Source organism: Perissodus microlepis, chromosome 14 (genome assembly GCF_051167445.1).
Source record: "Perissodus microlepis isolate ML-2025 ecotype Zambia chromosome 14, ASM5116744v1, whole genome shotgun sequence".
In the NCBI taxonomy this organism is placed as follows: Eukaryota; Metazoa; Chordata; class Actinopteri; order Cichliformes; family Cichlidae; genus Perissodus; species Perissodus microlepis.
The window spans coordinates 36,086,957-36,109,407 of record NC_140474.1 but is presented as its reverse complement, the minus strand read 5'-3'; the positions used below and the strand labels follow the sequence as shown (position 1 = coordinate 36,109,407).

Sequence of the window (22,451 nt, the reverse complement as noted above, 5' to 3'; positions counted from 1 at the left end):
AGGGGAAACCTTTTTATCAAAGGCACAGTTAAATAAAGTGACATATTTCACAGTACAACGACTTTATTATACACGTTTCGTTTGTTTATATGTTCATTTTTTATTCATTCATTTGAATATTTTTATTTATTTTTCCCGAATAAATGTGATTTCTTTTCTTTAAATATTTTTTTTAAACGGAGGGACTAAGCAGACTTAATTAACGTGATGAATTTTCTTTATGGCTTTCAGTTACTCGTTGTTTATAAGGAGGCTAATTAATGATCAAAAAACACGTTACATATTACAATAATTCAATAATTAAAATACTTATGATTAGAAACTGCGAAACTAAATGAGAATTATTATTTTTAAAAATCTGATAATTATAGGAAACTTATTCTGAATCACTCCGCGTCGCCTGCGTGACCCTGGGAGTCAAGGTGACGAGGATGACGTGTAGCGCGGCAGGTATAAAAGCAGAAGCCAACGTTCGAATTTGGTTTTCACATGAGAGTGCGAGCAGGAGGTCTGTTTAATAGCGCTGTGAAAACCTGTTTGTTTCCAAAGTTTTAAAGCTAGTGTTTGAAACGAGGATTCAAACAACCCAAAAATGAGCTCCGGTGGAGTACGGCGTGAGCGGTACCTGCTCTCCATTGGTGTCACCCGTATTCTCGATGAGCGCTATGGTAAAGCTTAGTAAGCTAATAAGTATAATAGAATATTTAAGCAAACAAATACACCTTAGACTGGCCTTTTATTACTTTAAAGTGAGGAAGATTTCATGAGTGTGAGCATTTCAGGTGAAATATGTCAAACTTTAGAAACTGCAATTTTGGTTTGAAAAATGCTAAAAAAACAAAAACAAACACTCAATTTAATGCACGCGCCATGGAAACGACGTCAGTCATTAGAACCTGCGGGAGGCTGACGTCTGACGTCAGTGCGGTCATCCTGGAGTCCTGTTTTTGTATGTGGAGGGTTTGAGTTTACATGTTTTAGCAACTGGCCCTGAATTAGACGATAAAGTTAATAAATTACGAATCTGTATAGAAGCATGATGGAGCTGTGAGAGTTCACAGAGGCAGTCGTTGCGTTTATAAAGCTGGGAAATTTTGAGGGAGGTTAGGGAGTCCTCGGAGATGTGGCCAAAATTTGATCTTGCACGCATTATGTGCAAAATCAGTTATAGCTACTGATGCTGAATTAAGTATATCATATTTATGTGAGTGCATTGTGTATTGCCGTGTCTGTACAGGTGTCCAGATGTATGTTATGTGCTCGGTGAGAAATCGAAACTGTGTGCATGCAATAAGCAGGTTGGAGGTTTCTCACCTGACTTTAGCTGTTTTATTTTCAACAGACTGATGCTTAAATAAAATAAGAATAAGTGCTGAACATGAATTCATTATTAAACATCACTGAAACTCTATGCAGCCTTACTGACAATGTGTCCATAATTCACAAATATTATGGATGACATTCATTTATCATGAAATGTTAAAGTAGTAGTAAAGTTATTCTTTACTATGAGTTGTACATTTTTAATTTACATGCAGCTAAAATGTGAATTTGCAAATGAATTCTATCATCAGGACATTTTTACTGTCTGAACATGCTAACAAGCAGAGTTTGGTGCTGTGATCGTTGGTTTAAAACATGAAATTTAGTCATGTACAGTGCAAAACCATTTTTCTCACCTTCTACCAATCTTAAGGCTTTCATAAAGAGTGAGTTCTGCTGCGGGCCTCTCATTGCCTGTGTGTAGAAATAGCATATGATGATATAAAGCCATGTTTTGACATTTAAATCCATAATTTGTCTGATTATGTCACGATTAACACAGATGATCTTTTTGTTTTCTCGTAGCTGAGCTGGTGAGTCCTGTCAGCGTACGCCAGATGTTCATCACTAACCTGAGGAACCGTCCTTTGAGCCCCAGCCATGTGGACTCTATGAAAAATCTGGTCCTCTCGTTAAACCATAACCTGGTTACGGGGACGAAGGCGTTTCCTTATATTGCCTTCAGGGGATTCTTTAACAAACTGCTGCTGACGACACCTTTCACCCATGTGCCAGAGAGTCAGTTGGAGAACACCACTCCATCTCCTCCTACCAACTCACCAGCTGGTTTAATGGTGCCGCCTGCAGGGTCCCACCTCCATTCACGGTTCCTCACACCTCTGCTTCCAGAGAAGGCAGATCTTTCTGTCCTGAAGGCAGATCAGAGGAACTGCGTCTGCACCCTGGATGTCGACGGCGACACCATCACCAGAGTCATTTCCACTGTGTATTGCACAGAGGAAAGGGAAATGACAAATCGATGGAGAGTTACGGACTGCACCTCTGACGGCAGAGTAATCATGTCGGTGCTCTGCCAGTTTCTGAAGAGGTTTACACAGGGTGCAAAGAGGAAGCCTGCAGAGGAGGAGAGCAGCAGCAGGAGCCCCACTCCACCAAGGAAACGTCTCCGGCTGTGATCAGTAATGAAGCCTTTCCTGGACATATGGCATATGGATGTTACATATGGATGTTTCCTCGTGCTTTGGAGCAAACTTTCTAACTCCTCATGTCTGCGCTGTGTCTGGAAAGGCTGGAAACACCTCTCCATCTTACACAGAGACCATCATGATGCGGCTAGTCTGAGGAGTTATTTCTGTACATATGTATATAGTTTTTTTTATTATTGAGATACACAGGTCAGCGTTTTCAGTGCGTCTTGCACTTTTCTTTATTTCTTGGTGCTGGCCTGTGTGTTTGATATGACTGCAAGGAATACAAGACTGACTTTATTATATAATCTGCGTAAAATGAACCAATAATCCATGAAGACAGTGCAAAGTGTAAATTATCGTCTGCTGCATCTCAGACTTTGGCGAGAATGAACAATGTGGTAAGTAAGAAGTAATGTTCTGTCTCTAAAATGATGTCCCAAAATATTAGAAAACATCTAGTCCAGCCTAGAAGTAATAAATGCATGAAGTAGTTTTTCAGCGTCACTCTGAGACAGGATATTTCTTATTTCAGAGATATTACGCAAAGATTAGAATTGGAAGAAATCAGTTCTAGATATTTGTTTAATATGTGCATTGAAGGACATATCCTGGTCAATAATGACTCCAGGGTTCCTCACAGTGTTACTGGAGGCCAAGGTAATGCCATCCAGAGTAAGAATCTGGTTAGATACCATATTTCTAAGATTCTCAGGGCCGAGTACAATAACCTCAGTTTGATCTGAATTTAGAAGCAGAAAATTAGCGGCCATCCAGGTCTTTATGTCTTTAAGACATTCCTGCAGTTTAACTAATTGGTGTGTGTTACCTGGCTTCGTGGATAAATAAAGTTGGGTGTCCTCTGCATAGCAGTGAAAATGTATACTATGCCTTCTGATGATACTGCATTTAAATTGTAAACAGAATTGGTCCTAGCACATCCATAATTAACCTTAGATAAATATGATACAAACCACTGCAGAAATCAATACCTACAGGATGCTCTAATTGCTTTAATAAAATATTACGGTCAAAAGTATTGAACGTTGCACTGAGGCCATGAGAAGATGATGTGTAACCTTCACTAAAGCTGTTTCTGTGCTGTGATGAGATCTGAAATCTGACTGAAACTGTTCAAATAAGCCATTCCTCTGAAAATTATCTGTTAGCTTTTTAAAAATTATTTTTTCAAGAATTTTTGAGATAAAAGGAAGGTTGGCGATTCGCCTCTAACTAGGTAAGACAGCAGGGTCAAGAGATGGCTTTTTAAATCAGTGTTTGGTTTTTTTGTGTGACTATGTACAGAACAGAAGTCTGAACAGACCAACGACCTGCCAGAGAAATCCTCCTCCAAGCGCTCCGCTTCTCCATCCGTGGAGCTGCAGCTCAACGCTGGCCGGCTGCAGCTTGACGGTCTTCCTCCGGGGGCCGGAGCTGCAGGCCCTGGTCTACGAGTGGCCCAGGTACGACTATTGGACCGCAGAACCAGCAGCAGACCAAGCAGCCGACCTGGGACTCCAAATTCCAACACTTCATCCACCCCAACCCCCTCAGAGGAGCAGAACGATGGAGAGGAGGAGGCAGCAGAGCCTGAGGATGAAGTTCAGGGTGCAGAGCTCGAGAGTTCTACAGTTTCTGCTCCGACCCTGCAACTCCTCAAGAGACTCTTTCAGCTCCTAATAGCGGCTGCTATGGAGAGAAACCCCACTCAGTTTCAGCTGGATTCAGGATGTCATCGCTCTCCAGTGCAGTATCATGCGACACCTATCCATCAAACAGAAGGCCTCATCAACAGAGTGGCACTTTGAGAAGCAAATACACAATCAAGTGGAACATCAGAGGACATGAAAAAGGCTGAGCTACAGAACAGACTGAAGCCTGGGAAAACGCCATCAGCTTCTGCCTCTGGACTGGTGAACCACATAGGAACAGAAACGGTTAAGAAGGAACCCGAGAGCACTGTAAATGCATGTGCTCAACAGAACTGCCCCACTGCCCCCACGATATGGCCCCACAGTGGCCAACAGAACCACAGGAGCCAGACAGAGCCCCAGGAGGAGTGTGTGAGCACCGATGAAAAGCCCTCCTTCTCAATCACCAGCAGTTCCTTCACAGATGCACCATCTAGAGGCAGCCAGGAGCACGACACAGTAAAGTTTGGATCAGCACCTACTCCAGGTACACATCATCAGAAATGTCAAAGCTGCAGTCTAAATGTATCACTTTATACAGCTAATAATAATAATAATGATAATAATAGTAATAATATACTCAAGTAATCATTATATTACTCTCTCCTCATTATACATGTAACGGGGGCCATGGTGTGCATGAGAGAACATTTAATTTGAGGCTATAGCAACATTATTTTACATATTTAAATTAATATAAATACATTTTTAACTTCAAGAAATTGTGTTAATAGTCATGCTGTTAGGCTGAATTATTATTAGTATTAACTAGGGCTGCCACAAACGATTATTTTGATAGTCGACTAGTCACCGATTATTTTTGTGATTAGTCGACTAATCAGATCATGCATCCATTGGACGTAAAACATACAGCTTATTCCACCAGCAGCATCTGCTCTTATATAACTATCATTAGCTTACAGCTTTAAGTGTTTAAGGTATGTGCTAACTAAAAATAAAGACAAGATGATAGTTTATTAAATTTTAATGAAATTTGCAGATTGTTTCGGTGAAGTTTAATAAACTCAGCCGTCTGCTCCTTGCTATCTAAAATATAACGGGACACCGGAGTATATTCTCGAGCATCTCACATTTCTGATAATCAGTTGTCTGCTTGACGTTTAGTCAGCTGTGTAAAAACTATAACTTTAATCTCAGCCAAACCGATTTACTCAGGAACAAATAAAATACTAAAAAAAAAGCCAAAGAATAACATTTTGAAGTTATCTAAGTGACTTATATATATTTAACCTGAGTAGCGAAAGACCGCGGTGGGTTTGAAAACGATTTGCGGGAGTCCGGTGTTCTCACGGGCTCTAGTGAGCCTTGCCCCCGGTTAGCTATCGAGCTAGTGGGTAACAGACGTCTCCGAAAACGTCGGAGCGCTTCTGAAAATATGTGGTGTCTTGATAAACTGAGCAAATATTTGAGGTTTATACAGCTACATTCTCGCCTGAAAATATTTTAATCATTTATTTTGTGACCCAGAAAGAATAATAAGAGTAATATTAAAACTAACTAGCTGCCGCCATTATTGGAAACTGAGCTGGGCTGCGCTATGAATTCTGGGATACAGCTTCTTCTTCTTTGGGGTTTAACGGCAGCTGGCATCCTTGTACATGCAGTGCTGCCATCTTCTGTTTCAGTCCGTTATTACACTCTTAAATCCTACTACTTATTCCTGCGTCTTTTGTGATGCTTCAAACGCAGCGTCGACTATTAAATCAGTCGTCGACGATTTTGATAGTCGACGTAATCGTGACTAGTCGACTAATCGTGGCAGCCCTAGTATTAACATCTCCACTTTCATAACGTCTGTTTTGCATTAAAGCACAGAGAAGGCCTCAGAACTGAGAATGGTTATATGCTCACCTTTCTTCACTGCAGGCACTACATGCTTGTTTGAAGGCTTACACACATTCACTCGCACACTTTAACACACATGCATTCACACGCGTGCACACTGACCAACTCTGCTTCATCCAGGAGATGCAATACTGTCAGAACTCTTTTTTTCCCCTTATAATGTAAGAAAGAGCTCCAAGCAGATGGGAAGAAGGCCTTTTTATTTCATGCCTCAGTCTAGGATGGATGGGATGCATAGCTTATTTTATTTGGCAGATCACTTAAAATTGTGATGCTGTTATTTCTACTTTTAATAATTTATCAGTTTTTTGTCTTTAGGAAAATGTTTCTTCAAGAAAGTGGAAATGTGATTGTGATATGGGATGTAAATACAGTGAAAGACTTGAGCTCTTTTGGCAGATACTGTGTATTGTTAAACTATCAAAACAAGCATTTTTTAAAGTGGAAACAAATGAAAAGTTCATTTTAAAAGACCTGAGTTTTCTCTCTTTTGAATGTTTACTGTTGCTATTAATTGAATACTCACTGCTGACATAATCGATGGTGCTAACAGTTTTCTTGCATATTTTGTATCGTGCAGCCCCATTTACCAAAAGGATACATGGCCATTTAAGAGCACATTTTATTTTCAGTTACTGAGTTATGAAGAAAAAAAAGTTATTCAGATACAACTTGCTTTGCCTTCTATCTCAGTAATAGTTCCTGTGCACTTTTTTCCTTTATAGTAAAATATCAAAAACTGTCTTTTTTCTGGTCCTTCTTTTATCTCATCTCATCAATTTGTCTCTTTTTTCCTCTCCTGTCCCTCAGACATAAAGGCTGCTCCTGCACTGACGGACTCACTGCTGCCCAACACACTGTCCTCCATCACCAACCTGTCCAGCTGCATGAAGGATGGAAAAGAGGAGGATGGGGGTGAGTTTGTCACTCTGCGGCCACATGTGACAGTTTAAGAGCCTTTGTATTGCTGTGTTCTGCTATGAAGCACACGAAGATGTAATTAGCTTCTAGCGGCATTAACTGGGAAAAAAGTGGACATTGGTGTGGTCAGAAATGACTTCTGATAACAGTGCTTCTGTCAGTTTGCTGTAACTCTTCATGCAGTAGACACACCAGTAAGATGTGCTGTTGATTTTTATTGGGATCCTTGACTCCCAAAAACCCAAACACACTCATGATAGTTAAAGGAGATGAAATAATGTTGCAACAAGTTCTCGTGACTCTTTGAAGTGTGTTAAATGAAGTCATTTTGTAGAATTTTTGCAAGTGTATCACTTTGTGCATCAACCAGTTGGAGTGACTTTTTAGACACTGAAACACTTACACAGCTGGGCCGTCATATTCAATGTCAGTTTGTCTCTTTTTTCCTCTCCTGTCCCTCAGACATAAAGGCTGCTCCTGCACTGACGGACTCACTGCTGCCCAACACACTGTCCTCCATCACCAACCTGTCCAGCTGCATGAAGGATGGAAAAGAGGAGGATGGGGGTGAGTTTGTCACTCTGTGGCCACATGTGACAGTTTAAGAGCCTTCGTATTGCTGTGTTCTGCTATGAAGCACACGAAGATGTAATTAGCTTCTAGCGGTTGTGTGTGTTTGTGTTTTTGTGCACATCGATCGAGCTGGACAAACTGGATGCAGAGATGATCAAGCTCTTGGCCCATCAGAGGATCCAGCAGCTCTTTGCTCCCAAAGTGCCCAGTACTCAACCTCCCCCCACCACCAGCACTACCCCAAAAACCTCAGCACCCCACCCAAACAGTAAGACACCTTTGCACTACAGTTTAGTCTGTTTACTTGTCAAGAAGTCAGTTTTTCTGCTGTTTGATTGCTGTTTTGTTCTAATTATTAAAACCTACACTCTCCTCCTTCCAGGTCAGAAAAGGTGCAAGCCAGAGCGGTCTTTTACCCTCTGACAGGAAGAGGAGCAGCTGTCAGCATGTGCTATAGGACGTTACACATAGGATCAGGTAGGACATTCAGTCGCTGTGACTTTGACCCTGCTGCATTCTGTGCCCTGGCTCTGAGCCACTCTTAGGTTTCACCTTTGATGGGGAAAGGTTCACGTAGGAGAACAGTATTAAAGCTGGTCTCACGTAGTTTTTTGAAATCATACCAGTTCACCAAACTGCAGTTAATCATGTTTGATTTAGGTTATATTCTTGCCTTGTGACTAAAGTTTAGTAAGACCGAAGTAGAACATAGGTAGGGCCCCATCATACCTGCTGTGTGGTGCCTGGCAAATGTCACCGTACAGCAAAGTTGATGTTACATGTTGTAAGCTGTCATCTCTGCTGGTCATGCACTTCTCCATTTTTATAATCTGGTGTGTTGTTGCACTGCTGCTGCAGCTGGGTTAAAGTCTGTTTTTAATGGCATCCTAACATCATATCAGTACAGAAGTTTAGAGATTCACAGGTTTCACAGAGGGAGATGTTGAAACTTGGCAGAAACTTTAAAATTCCTTGGCTTCCAACTTTGACTTCTTCTCCTTCTATACCAGCGCTGATTTGGAGGACGGGCAACACCTATTGTTCAGAAGAATACTGCAGCACGTACATGCACCGTAACAGCTAGCATGAATGGATATAGCTGTGTGATGGTATTATTGGTGACACGCAAAGCTGCCAACACAGCAGGTGTACCAGGGCCCTTAGTTTGATCTGTTAGCTTTTTAAAAATGATTTTTTTAAGAATTTTTGAGATGAAAGGAAGATTAGAGATTCATCTATAATTTGCTAAGACAGCAGGGTCAAGAGATGGCTTTTTAAATCAGTGTTTGGGTTTTGTTTGCGAATATGTACAGAAAAGAGAACAGAAGTCTGAACAGACCAACGGCCTGCCAGAGAAATCCTCCTCCAGGCGCTCTGCTTCTCCAGCCATGAAACTGGAGCTCAACGCTGGCGTGCTGCGGCTTGACGGTCTTCCTCCGGGGGCCGGAGCTGCAGGCCCTGGTCTACGAGTGGCCCAGGTACAACTGTTGGACCGCAGAACCAGCAGCAGGCCAAGCAGCCGACCTGGGACTCCAAATTCCAACACTTCATCCACCCCAACCCCCTCAGAGGAGCAGAACGATGGAGAGGAGGAGGCAGCAGAGCCTGAGGATGAAGTTCAGGGTGCAGAGCTCGAGAGTTCTACAGTTTCTGCTCCGACACCGCGACTCCTCAAGAGGCCCTTTCAGCTCCTAATAGCAGCTGCTATGGAGAGAAACCCCACTCAGTTTCAGCTGCCGAGTGAGCTCACGTGCACCACTGCACTACCAGGTCAGTCAGTCATAATGACTACCAAAATATGATTTCTTTCAGCACCCTAAGTTTAAAATACCTCTTTATATATGCAGTTTAGACTGTTTCTTCAATGTTGCTCTTTTGTTTGGATTTCTAGGCAGCAGTAAACGGAGGAAAAAAGAAGAGCTGCTTGGAAAGCCCTTCAGGAGGCCTCAGCATGAACTGGATCCCAATGGTCTAGTCCCTTTGCCAGTCAAAATCTGCTTTTCATGCAACAGGTCAGCAGTTCTGGAGCACAGTGCAAAGAAGTAGACGAAGCCCCGAAGCAATGACAGCAGGTACTAATTCTATTTATTTGGTCTCTCAGGAGTTGCAGGTTGGCTCCGCTGATCCAGTGCGATTACTGTCCCCTCCTGTTCCACATGGACTGTCTGGACCCTCCACTCACAGCTTTACCTGCCGGCAAATGGATGTGTCCAAACCATGTCGAGCACTTAGTAGTAAGATGCACTGTGCTGATTCTAAGCTAAAGCTGCTTTCCCTTTCCTTTTATTGATGTAAATTTTTATTGATATATTTTTGTTTGCTATGCAGCTGAATCAGAGGAGCCTCAGCCTGTCCAGCCGCTGTCAGCTCTTCGATCAGTTCCAGGACAGGATGTCCCAGCACGCAGTTAAGTTGGACTTCCTGCGTAGAGTACATCGACAAAATGCTCCCAACCGGCGCACCACTCACCAGCGCAACAAGAAAACCATCAAGGTAGACGTGCGTCTCAGTGTGACGGTGCAGTGTGTTGGATTTCATATAATCCTTTTTTCTTGGCCACTGGAACACAGGTGGAGATCTAGGAAATTAATGGCTTTAATAATATATCTGTTACACTAAGACAGTAATACCTAGATACTGACATTCTGTCTTTTTTCCAGCTTCTGAAATTTAAGCAGTTGTGCACTTGTATATGAAGTGATGCTATTTTTAGACACATCTGAACATACTGGTTAATTTGCTAGAAAGTGTTAAATTGTCTCTAACAGTCAGTGTTTTTATTCAGGTGCCAGATGCCATCAAGTCCCAGTACCAGAATCCTCCGCCCATGCTGCTTCCTGCAGGGGTGCGCCAGCTGGAGCTGGTTTGTAGTGGCATTCCTGACCATCAGCCCACAAAGCATTTCACCACAGAGGCTGAGCAGCAGGAGGTAGGCACAAGAGAAACCAGCAGCTGCCTAACATGTTCTTTAAGTCAGATTGTAATGATAGTTCCCTGAAACAGGCTTTTGTGTGCTACAATCTGTGTCATCTGATGTAATAGGATGTGAGATTAATAGAAGAGCAGCGTAACCTCCTAAGACCCAAACTCTTTCATGGCATGCATTTTTAATTTCTCTTTGCTATTTGGGCTGATTGGGACCTGATGAATGTAAAACCAAAGAATTGTCAGATTTTATTTTTTACCTGATGTTTGTTTCTGAGAAAAATGAGATCCACATATGAGGACATTCGATTTAAATTTCAATAGAACAGTGGCAGTATAACGTCCTCGCATGTGGAAATCAGGCCTTTGTAGAGCAAAATTTAGTATTTTGGTCTAGCCAACCCAAAATGTGATGTTCACATATGTGGACACCAGGTCCTAGCAGGTTAAGGATGATTGATCGCTTTCCTTTTCATTTTGGATGATTGGATGAGAGTTTGGACAAGAAGTTTTTAGAGAGTTTGATTTTTGGTGTAGATGAGTGAAACACTGACACATCCTGTGTACTGTGTTTATCAGAAAGTAACAGAAAATTCAGTTTCAGAAGTTCTGAAAGCTGAACCAACTGCTTCACGGCACTTTGCAACAGTTGCATTAGAAAGTCTGTTTTTTTCACAGACTGTAGAGCTTTGAGTAATTAATTGAAAATTGCAGCAAAAGATAAATTCTGGTATCTGTTTGTTTGTGTGATATAAATGAATCTTTGATGAAGGGGAGGGCCTCTCAACAGAACTGCTGGTTGCTTCTTTATAAAAACATACATGTGTTGTGTTGAACAGTGGCTTCAGGATGTCATCGCTCTCCAGTGCAGTATCATGCGACACCTATCCATCAAACAGAAGGCCTCATCAACAGAGTGGCACTTTGAGCAGAAAGCAAATACACAATCAAGTGGAACATCAGAGGACATGAAAACTCAGGCCTCATTAGAAAGGACTTCTTCCCCTGACCCCTGCTCTAAAGCTTGCAGTACACCCAGTGACTCCCAGGGGGCCTCTCTTTCCAAGGACAGCCCATCAGGGCTAGTTCTTTGCAAATGCACCGTGACACCATGTCAGAACTGTAGGAAACCTAATGGGCCTCTGGAATTGGTTCAGCCTCCCAGAGCCAATGGACCTGTAGACTGTAACAGTGCCTCAGATTCCTGCAGGCAGGCTGAGCTACAGAACAGACTGAAGCCTGGGAAAACGCCATCAGCTTCTGCCTCTGGACTGGTGAACCACATAGGAACAGAAACGGTTAAGAAGGAACCCGAGAGCACTGTAAATGCATGTGCTCAACAGAACTGCCCCACTGCCCCCACGATATGGCCCCACAGTGGCCAACAGAACCACAGGAGCCAGACAGAGCCCCAGGAGGAGTGTGTGAGCACCGATGAAAAGCCCTCCTTCTCAATCACCAGCAGTTCCTTCACAGATGCACCATCTAGAGGCAGCCAGGAGCACGACACAGTAAAGTTTGGATCAGCACCTACTCCAGGTACACATCATCAGAAATGTCAAAGCTGCAGTCTAAATGTATCACTTTATACAGCTAATAGTAATAATAATGATACTAATAGTAATAATATACTCAAGTAATCATTACGTTACTCTCTCCTCATTATACATGTAACGGGGGCCATGGTGTGCATGAGAGAACATTTAATTTGAGGCTATAGCAACATTATTTTACATATTTAAATTAATATAAATACATTTTTAACCTCAAGAAATTGTGTTAATAGTCATGCTGTTAGGCTGAATTATTATTAGTATTAACATCTCCACTTTCATAACGTCTGTTTTGCATTAAAGCACAGAGAAGGCCTCAGAACTGAGAATGGTTATATGCTCACCTTTCTTCACTGCAGGCACTACATGCTTGTTTGAAGGCTTACACACATTCACTCGCACACTTTAACACACATGCATTCACACGCGTGCACACTGACCAACTCTGCTTCATCCAGGAGATGCAATACTGTCAGAACTCTTTTTTTCCCCTTATAATGTAAGAAAGAGCTCCAAGCAGATGGGAAGAAGGCCTTTTTATTTAATGCCTCAGTCTAGGATGGATGGGATGCATAGCTTATTTTATTTGGCAGATCACTTAAAATTGTGATGCTGTTATTTCTACTTTTAATAATTTATCAGTTTTTTGTCTTTAGGAAAATGTTTCTTCAAGAAAGTGGAAATGTGATTGTGATATGGGATGTAAATACAGTGAAAGACTTGAGCTCTTTTGGCAGATACTGTGTATTGTTAAACTATCAAAACAAGCATTTTCTAAAGTGGAAACAAATGAAAAGTTCATTTTAAAAGACCTGAGTTTTCTCTCTTTTGAATGTTTACTGTTGCTATTAATTGAATACTCACTGCTGACATAATCGATAGTGCTAACAGTTTTCTTGCATATTTTGTATCGTGCAGCCCCATTTACCAAAAGGATACATGGCCATTTAAGAGAACATTTTATTTTCAGTTACTGAGTTATGAAGAAAAAAAAGTTATTCAGATACAACTTGCTTTGCCTTCTATCTCAGTAATAGTTCCTGTGCACTTTTTTCCTTTATAGTAAAATATCAAAAACTGTCTTTTTTCTGGTCCTTCTTTTATCTCATCTCATCAGTTTGTCTCTTTTTTCCTCTCCTGTCCCTCAGACATAAAGGCTGCTCCTGCACTGACGGACTCACTGCTGCCCAACACACTGTCCTCCATCACCAACCTGTCCAGCTGCATGAAGGATGGAAAAGAGGAGGATGGGGGTGAGTTTGTCACTCTGTGGCCACATGTGACAGTTTAAGAGCCTTCGTATTGCTGTGTTCTGCTATGAAGCACACGAAGATGTAATTAGCTTCTAGCGGTTGTGTGTGTTTGTGTTTTTGTGCACATCGATCGAGCTGGACAAACTGGATGCAGAGATGATCAAGCTCTTGGCCCATCAGAGGATCCAGCAGCTCTTTGCTCCCAAAGTGCCCAGTACTCAACCTCCCCCCACCACCAGCACTACCCCAAAAACCTCAGCACCCCACCCAAACAGTAAGACACCTTTGCACTACAGTTTAGTCTGTTTACTTGTCAAGAAGTCAGTTTTTCTGCTGTTTGATTGCTGTTTTGTTCTAATTATTAAAACCTACACTCTCCTCCTTCCAGGTCAGAAAAGGTGCAAGCCAGAGCGGTCTTTTACCCTCTGACAGGAAGAGGAGCAGCTGTCAGCATGTGCTATAGGACGTTACACATAGGATCAGGTAGGACATTCAGTCGCTGTGACTTTGACCCTGCTGCATTCTGTGCCCTGGCTCTGAGCCACTCTTAGGTTTCACCTTTGATGGGGAAAGGTTCACGTAGGAGAACAGTATTAAAGCTGGTCTCACGTAGTTTTTTGAAATCATACCAGTTCACCAAACTGCAGTTAATCATGTTTGATTTAGGTTATATTCTTGCCTTGTGACTAAAGTTTAGTAAGACCGAAGTAGAACATAGGTAGGGCCCCATCATACCTGCTGTGTGGTGCCTGGCAAATGTCACCGTACAGCAAAGTTGATGTTACATGTTGTAAGCTGTCATCTCTGCTGGTCATGCACTTCTCCATTTTTATAATCTGGTGTGTTGTTGCACTGCTGCTGCAGCTGGGTTAAAGTCTGTTTTTAATGGCATCCTAACATCATTATCAGTACAGAAGTTTAGAGATTCACAGGTTTCACAGAGGGAGATGTTGAAACTTGGCAGAAACTTTAAAATTCCTTGGCTTCCAACTTTGACTTCTTCTCCTTCTATACCAGCGCTGATTTGGAGGACGGGCAACACCTATTGTTCAGAAGAATACTGCAGCACGTACATGCACCGTAACAGCTAGCATGAATGGATATAGCTGTGTGATGGTATTACTGGTGACACGCAAAGCTGCCAACACAGCAGGTGTACCAGGGCCCCTGGTTTGGTGTCTTGGCTCTGAGCTAATCACTCTTACAGATATAAAAATGGGAAGTGAAGCAGAAGCAGTGTGTGGAAAAACTAACAACTCCCCATCATTCATCAGCTTGCAGAACCACCAGACAGATTTGCTGATGTGCTTGGAGTCATTGCACTGCCTGATCCTTGGTGACTTTTTTTGGACTTTAGCTCCTGGGAATATTTTGCAGCTGTCTTGCATGTTTTCCACTTGAATAGTGAATAATCTTTCTCATGGTAGAAGTATGAGCGTGTTTGGGACTGGCTTCATGCAACTTCAGATACTGACATGCAGCACTCATTTATTCTTTAAGACATCTTTCCTCTTTGGCATTATGTTGACACACACCAGAATGCTTCTGGGTTTATAGAGGTGGTCACTCATGCTGATAATCAGTTAATCAGTTGTGTTTGATTAGCAGTATGTACCTGCTACTTGTCATCTTTATTTCTATGGAAGCAACAATGGTTTGCTTAGTGTTTCATACACTTTTAACCATGACTGTACTTCTGCACGACAGGCAGCAGTACACGACAGAGTATAATATAATAATATACGGAGCCTGTACTAGCTCCCAATCTCTGCATCATTAGTCAGGTTGAGTGATAGTTGATACCGTCATCTTTAAATCGGAGTATTTTAAGCAAGTTGTCTGTGAAAGTAAGTTCTTAGACCTGTGAGGGTCACAACAGGACCATGTGGAATAGAAACTACTGAACAAAAACACAATATGTCACATTGGAGTGCAGGTCATTAAAATACATTTTGACACGCCAATATTGCAGAAAAAAAATCCATGTTGCAAATCTGTATTCTTTGTGTTGTGGGAAAGGGTGTTTAAGTCTTTAACTGTTTCTCTAAGGTGCTGACATGGATGTGTGCCTTACAAACTACGGTCACTGCAACTACGTATCGGGGAAACATGCCTGTATTTTCTATGATGAGGTGAGGCCGTTAAACTACATCACTCTGCAGAGCACTCCTGTGGTTGTTAGTGACCAAGATGTAAATTGTGTGTGTGTGTTTGTCGTCCTTCAGAATACCAAGCATTATGAGCTTCTGAACTATAGCGAGCATGGCACCACAGTGGATAATGTCCTGTACTCATGCGATTTCTCTGAGAAGACCTCACCATGTCCACCTGGTGGCCTGGTAGCCAAAGTCCAAGGAATCATTCGTAAGTACATCTCCGTCATCTGTTTGGATTGGCTTGAAGGAACCCAGGTCTGTGTGCCCAGTTTGACTTGGACTGCTGATGAGGTCGTCGCTCATAGATTTTGTATGAACCTTTTATGAATATCCATCCATCTTCTTCCACTTAGCCACTCATCTGTATGTGTTCTGGTTAAAATAGTTAAAATTTTATTTGTGAAGAAATCATAACATCATTGCTTCTGTAAATTAAAGGAATACTTTAATTTATACTCTAATACTGAAAAGAATCATTTTTAGTTTGGCTAGAATTTCAGGAAGTGTAGCCCCCCATGTGCTTAATGTCAGTGTCCTGTTTGTTACACTGACACTGCTCCTGCAGTATTGGTCAGCTTTTAGTGTTCTTCATCCAAATTGTGGTCAAGGTCACATTTGTCATTCTTAATGGGTACATGTAATTAGTTTATGCAGTGCAGTGAACCAATGACAAGAAAACTTATCACCTTCTTGCTGTAATTCATACCTTACAGTAGCCTATGAGATGTGCTGAGCTATGCGTGCTTATTTTTAAGTGAATAATATTAGCTTAATATAAAACTAAAATAAATAAGTGAACATCATCATTAGCTGTCTTCAGTCAGCCCATGTTCTTGGACTGCAGCTGCTGGCTCTTGTTCTGCTCTGAGTCCCAGTGAGCTCATTGTATTCTCATTGTTGGAGAACTGCACACGAACCAGTTCTCCGTCTGTTGTAGGTTCTGGTTAGAGTGCCAGCTTGAAGTGCAGGGAACAAAACAAACCATGAGTTTGGTGTTGGAGTTCATCTCCATCCATAATGGCGATCTAGCCAGCGAGCCTGCTGGTAGAGAAAACACCAAATGGGAAAGAACGGGTTGTCTTATTATTATCAGTTGCAATTTCAAAGTAAAAGTAAGGATGTAGTAAACGTACAGTACAGTGGTAAACTTGGTGCATGTGGCATTGTAGCAATGAGAAAGGTAAATAAATAAAGTGCTAAAATGAGCAGTCAGATATACTTGTTCTGTGGCAGACCACGTTATGTAAAATCTGAATGTTGCTGGTATCACATAAAGCTTCCAGTCTTAATCTGTTATTAAAGATCATTTGGACAGATGTTTAATTAGTAAAGAGCTGCAGTGTGAAACAGCATTAAATCAAATTTCTCTGAAACTGTTTATAGATGATGAGTGTAAAACATGTTTGCCAGAGTTCAGCTTTCCACATGATTTTAGTCTCATTTTCAAAACAAAGTGTTCATTTTTTATTTTGTGGATAAAATGTAATCAGTGAAATCTTTTCATGGTTGCATCGTCTCCACATTAATGGAGTTTACTGTGACACTAGTCTGTACAGACGTCTTTCTCAGACCTGCTGCATTTCTTCTTTGCGTAGGTCGCAGTAAGAAACGGGAAGAGGACGAGGGAGCCAACTCCATGGTGGGGTTGCTGCCAGTAGGAGGAGTGATGAGTAGCCAATGTCAGGGTGGTGCTGAGCCGTCTTGTAGCTGCAAAGCGAGTAGCTCCAGTCTAATTGGAGGCAGCGGGGCGGGCTGGGAGGGCACGGCCCTGCTCCACCATGGCAGCTACATCAAACTGGGCTGCCTCCAATTTGTCTTTAGCATCACTGAGTTTGCCAGTAAGCAGCCCAAAGAGGAGCAGGCCACTACACCTGCTGCCAGTTGCACAAGCACCAACACCAGCAGCAGCAGTGTCATCAGCACCACCCTCACCACCACCTCTAACACCTCCACACCACCACCACCCAGCACTGCCACAACAAGCGGCTTTTCCAACCAGGATGAGGCTGACTCTGAGACTGTACCTCCCCACCAAGTGCCCGTACTGCGTTCTAACTCTGTTCCATAATCCGCACAGGAAGCCCCGCCCTCCCTCTTATGTTGCACCTTCTGTGTCACGATGAAGGGAAAGCTGCACAGCTGGTTGGTCAACAGGGAAAAGTTCTTTTTTGTTTGTTTGTTTTAATGGTTTATATCTTTGCATGAACTTGAAGTATTATTGACAATCTCTTTTTTTCTTTTTTCTTTTAAATGACTGACGTAACCGTTAGGACCGTTAGGACTTTGAGCAAACATTACTTCCTTGCGCTCAATCTTTGTTTTTGCCAGTATATTAGTTATGTATGGTGTAACCTTTTTGTCAGTCAGCCCATTTAGCACAAACATTTTTTGTTTTTTTCCTTTGTAGTATTCAATTCCATACATTCTAATTTCTTTTGCTGCTTTTGCACCACAGGTAGCTATATATGTATGAAAACATACATGCTTATACACTATAACATGTATATATAATGTAAATACATTTTAATTCAGTGCCTCTCGATTGGAGAAACATTGGATTTCATGTAGATTTGCCATTTTTTGGTTTTTAACTGTACAGCTCATTGAATTTGTGATACTGTGTCGAGTACCAGACGTTTTGTGATAAAACTTGTTCTTAGTCTGTACTTTCCGCTGTAGTCCATCTGTAAATACCGTATAGTTTTAGCATTCATTTTAACATCTTGTGCTGCTGTGTATATAAGCACTCTTTGTTTGTAGCTGCTTGTCTGTTCAAATCTGTAAATACAGAAAGATTTTCTAAGAACAAACTCAGTGTTTATGCCTGTTATTTTCAGCCTTTGAGCACTACTTTGAGCTCTAGTTTGGTTTTCACTTTCTGAGACAGCAAGTTCAGTACTGATAGGGGTGGATCTACAGGGGTGGCATTGGGTGGGCATGTGCCACCCTAAAATAATCTTTGCCACACCCTAGTTGTTTGCATATGACATGTTGTTTATTAAAATAAGCTAGCATTAACACTTTGAGCCTAGCTGCAATTAACGTTGAATATAAATTCTAAAAAATGAATATATTGCATAGAGTTACCCTCCCTCCCCTATTAGAAAATGGTTCAGCCCTGCTTTATTTCTTGTTGTCGGTAGCAACCAATGCCTATGATTGGGCAGAGCACATTTGGAATCAAGAGTTTATCAATGAGGTCGACGCGGACCTGGTCATCATACTGTTCATTCAGAATGCTGGTGGGCTCGGCTTGTTTCGGGACAACAAAAAAAGAAGTAAAAATGGACAAAGTGATGACGTGCTCCATGAAAAGCAGACCGTGGGTTGGAACAGAAATAATCAGAGATGTGTTTTGTTATAATTTCTGTACCTCATGGTTGTTTAATTCAAAAATACAGGAAGCAGCAACAGATGCAAATACAGTTATTAAGGTGTCACACATTAGGGCTTTCACAAAGTTGGTGCATTAACTGTTTAGAAATGACAGCCATTTTCAGAGTCTCGAAAATAACTGGACACCCTGATATGATTTTAAATAAAATGATCATTTTTACATCTTTGATGAAAATCTTTGGCAGTCGGTGACTGACTGAGGTGTAGATGCTCGGTCGGACCTTTACTGCAGCAACTGTCCGTTTGTTTGTTGGTCTCTCTGCCTTCAGTTTTGTCTTTGGTACAGTTATGTGCAAAGTAATAGCAGTGTGTTTAAAACAACAGAGGAAAAGTTCCATGTTCTTAATAGCATTTATTTCCATATATACAAAGGCACTGGGAGCCGTGCATATTCAATCCCAAATGGAAACATGAACAATTTTTTCATATTTTTTTCTTTACTGAAAATGAAGAAAAAGAATATTAGGGTGTTCACAAAATCAGCAGTATCTGCATTTTCATTTACAAACGGGAATATTTACAGTATAAACTGAAAATGAAATGTGGATTTTGCTTTTCTTTTAACCTGTTAAACCCCAAAGGGTTTTCTGAGCTTCCTGCTCGAAAATGAAATGCCCAAAATTAATTCAGTATTTCTCTGCAATTACAAACTCTGTGTATACAATCTTGGTATACACAGATTTTCAAAAATAAAGCTAATGTGACACACTAATGTGTGATCCCATCAGAAGTAGTACTTGTTAAAAAAAAAAAGAGAGATTTGTCACCGAAGTGAACTATGTGTAAGAGGTAGTTGCACCCCCCGGCCTCCAGGTGGCGCATTGCTCAGTGAGACAGCATAGCGAGGTCATAGGTCCTCCTCTCCAATATGGCAGAAGCGAGGCAAAGAGAAACTTCACCAGTGTAGGGCCGGTTGCTGCGGAGGGACCAGCTGTGACCGGGACAACATCTGAGTCCCACCTTGACACAGAGACTGAATCATGTGACAACACAAAAGTGCACCAAGCTAAACTCAAGAGACAGAAATCCAAGAAGAGCAAAAATGAGCCACTAAAAACCGCTGTAAGCAACAGAGAGCCAATAGTAAGACTAATAGGAAAAAAAGCAACAACAAAATGCCTTCTTAATGGGTTAACTGTGACCGCTCTTGTAGATGCATCACTGACTACAAGAAGGTCAACACAGTCAGTGTTCAGCCCACTGCATCTCTTGCAGACGAGCTTAACAACTTCTATGCTCGTTTTGACGCAGACAACAGAGAGCAGACCCTCTACCCTCAGGAGGACAGTGAGGCTGCAACTTTAACTCTGAAAACAGAAGCTGTGAGATGGACCTTTAAAAAGGTAAATCCTCACAAAGCTCCAGGACCAGACGGCATCCCAGGCCGGCTACTCAGAGTGTGTGCAGACGAGCTGGCAGAGGTGTTCACCAACATCTTCAACCTCTCCCTGAGGCAGTCAGTGGTCCCCACGTCCCTCAAAGCATCCACCATCATTCCCGTTCCCAAAAAATCAGTGGTCTCCTGTCTGAATGACTACCGTCCTGTTGCACTGACATCCGTCATCATGAAGTGCCTGGAGCGGCTGGTCAAAGGTCACATCTGCTCCTCCCTCCCTGACACACTGGACCCTCTTCAGTTTGCCTATCGGACAAACAGAGCCACAGAGGATGCCATCGCCCTGGCAACGCACACCACCCTCACTCACCTGGAGAAAGGGAATACATATGCAAGGATGCTCTTCATCGACTACAGCTCGGCATTTAACACCATCATCCCCTCAAAACTTGCCACGAAGCTCGTCGACCTTGGGCTGGGAACACCGATCTGCAGATGGATTCTAAACTTCCTCACAAACAGGCCCCAGGTGGTGAGAGTTGGTAAGCACACCTCCTCATCACTCATCCTAAACACAGGTACGCCACAGGGTTGTGTGCTTAGCCCCCTCCTATATTCCCTGTTCACACACGACTGTGTTGCTAAACAAGAGTCCAACATCATCATCAAGTTTGCGGATGACACAACCATCATAGGCCTCATCACAGACAACGATGAGACGGCCTATAGAGAGGAGGTGATGGCGCTGTACGAATGGTGTCTGGAAAATAACCTGACTCTCAACATCAGCAAAACTAGAGAGATGATAGTGGACTACCGGAAACGACCAGTCAGAGAACACCAGCCCATCCACATCAACGGTGTCAAGGTCGAAAGGGTCAGCAGCTTCAAGTTCCTTGGAGTCAACATCACTGAGGACTTCTCCTGGACCCTTCACACAGACACTGCTATCAGGAAAGCTCGCCAGCGGCTTTACTTCCTGAGGAGGCTGAGGAAGTTTAGCATGAATGCCAACATCACCTCAAATTTTTACAGGTGTGCAATTGAGAGCTTGCTGACGAGCTGCATCACAGTTTGGTACGAAGCTGCTCTGCCAGCAGCCGTAAATCACTACAGAGGGTGGTGAAGGCAGCAGAGCACATCACTGGCACGAGGCTTCCTGCCATTCAGGACATTTATCTCCAGCGGTGCCTCCGTAAAGCACACAGCATCATCAAGGACCACAGCCACCCAGCACATCAACTCTTCTCCTTGTTACCATCTGGCAGACGTTACAGGAGCCTGTCTGCTCGGACTACAAGACTCAAAAACAGTTTTTACCACCAAGCCATACGACACCTCAACCACAACACTTACACACAACACAGCACTCAGAAGCTACCCTGCAGCTTCACAAGTACTCTGTTTAATCTGCACTGGTCACTCCATTTTATTGTCATTGATATTTATATTTAAAAGTGCAATACTGTAATTTTCTGCTGCTCATTCCTGTGCAATATCCCATCTGCCCTCCCGTCATATTTCTTTTCAAGATTTTCTTATTTAATCACTAGTGTACATATATTTATATTTATAGATACATATATATTTAGTCATCTTTTCTCTTTTATCATGTCTCTCTAATATTTTGCTCCTTACTATTTTTCTATTTTCTTTATTATTTTATTTTATTTTATTATATTTTCTCCTACTGTATCATGCTGCTGAGTGACTGCTGCTCGTCAAACACATTTCATTGCAATGTTGACCCTGTGCTAACTTGCATATGACAAATAAAACTGAAAACTGAGATACAGGGGCTCAGGTTAGCTTGATAGACCGAGCTTGGAAAAATAAATACATTCCAGATGTCAATGTTCGTCCGATAGCAGAGCTCATAGAGTTAACTGACTATGGGAAAGTGCCAAAGATTTATGCAGTTAATGGGGAATCTCTTCCATTTGATGGGTGGGTAATATTAACTGTAAAATTACCAGGCAATGAAGACCCAGAGCTTTCCATGAACGTGCCGTTTCTAATTAGCTCAGTGCCCTTAGACACACCACTCATAGGGTTCAATGTGGTGGAAGTGTTAATCCAGGGAAGCCCAGCACAGGCTGCTTCTAACTTAGCTAAACTACTTGGGGGTGCACTGTCTATTCCAGTCGATGAAGCACAGGGAATGGTACATTTCACCCAGACACATCAGGAGAACACAGCTCAGGGGCGCTGAGGGTGGGTTACAGAGACACAGTAATTCCTGCTGGCAGCACAACCTGGGTAAAGTGTAAAGTCCCACCACAGCTTGACCCAAATGAACGTTTAGTCTTG

At 42.2% G+C, this 22,451-nt stretch overlaps 2 protein-coding genes across 2 annotated transcripts; both read left to right on the top strand.

Annotated features, from left to right (window-relative positions):
* Positions 1-361: 361 nt before the first annotated feature.
* LOC146374336 (uncharacterized) lies at positions 362-7,999 on the top strand. The gene is made up of 6 exons (XM_084951082.1): positions 362-668; positions 1,849-2,872; positions 3,777-4,649; positions 6,839-6,943; positions 7,412-7,790; positions 7,905-7,999. The coding sequence occupies exons 1-2, from the start codon at positions 593-595 to the stop codon at positions 2,457-2,459; spliced, it is 687 nt and encodes a 228-aa protein (XP_084807208.1). The 5' UTR covers positions 362-592; the 3' UTR covers positions 2,460-2,872; positions 3,777-4,649; positions 6,839-6,943; positions 7,412-7,790; positions 7,905-7,999.
* Positions 4,316-18,228, top strand: LOC146374335 (PHD finger protein 12-like). Its single transcript, XM_084950172.1, has 17 exons — positions 4,316-4,649; positions 6,839-6,943; positions 7,412-7,516; positions 7,652-7,790; positions 7,905-7,914; positions 8,836-9,292; positions 9,414-9,534; positions 9,624-9,756; positions 9,851-10,015; positions 10,308-10,451; positions 11,287-11,986; positions 13,149-13,261; positions 13,389-13,527; positions 13,647-13,736; positions 15,303-15,385; positions 15,479-15,617; positions 17,005-18,228. The coding sequence occupies exons 1-17, from the start codon at positions 4,316-4,318 to the stop codon at positions 17,475-17,477; spliced, it is 3,450 nt and encodes a 1,149-aa protein (XP_084806298.1). The 3' UTR covers positions 17,478-18,228.
* The last annotated feature ends 4,223 nt before the right edge of the window (positions 18,229-22,451 follow it).

Excerpts from the sequence above, each read along its gene's own strand:
- LOC146374336 (XM_084951082.1), top strand. The coding sequence starts at position 593 with ATGAGCTCCGGTGGAGTACGGCGTGAGCGGTACCTGCTCTCCATTGGT. Across the intron at positions 669-1,848 it reads TATTCTCGATGAGCGCTATG|CTGAGCTGGTGAGTCCTGTC; the intron begins GTAAAGCTTAGT and ends GTTTTCTCGTAG.
- LOC146374335 (XM_084950172.1), top strand. The coding sequence starts at position 4,316 with ATGAAAAAGGCTGAGCTACAGAACAGACTGAAGCCTGGGAAAACGCCA. Across the intron at positions 6,944-7,411 it reads TGGAAAAGAGGAGGATGGGG|ACATAAAGGCTGCTCCTGCA; the intron begins GTGAGTTTGTCA and ends CCTGTCCCTCAG. Across the intron at positions 9,757-9,850 it reads ACCATGTCGAGCACTTAGTA|CTGAATCAGAGGAGCCTCAG; the intron begins GTAAGATGCACT and ends TTTGCTATGCAG.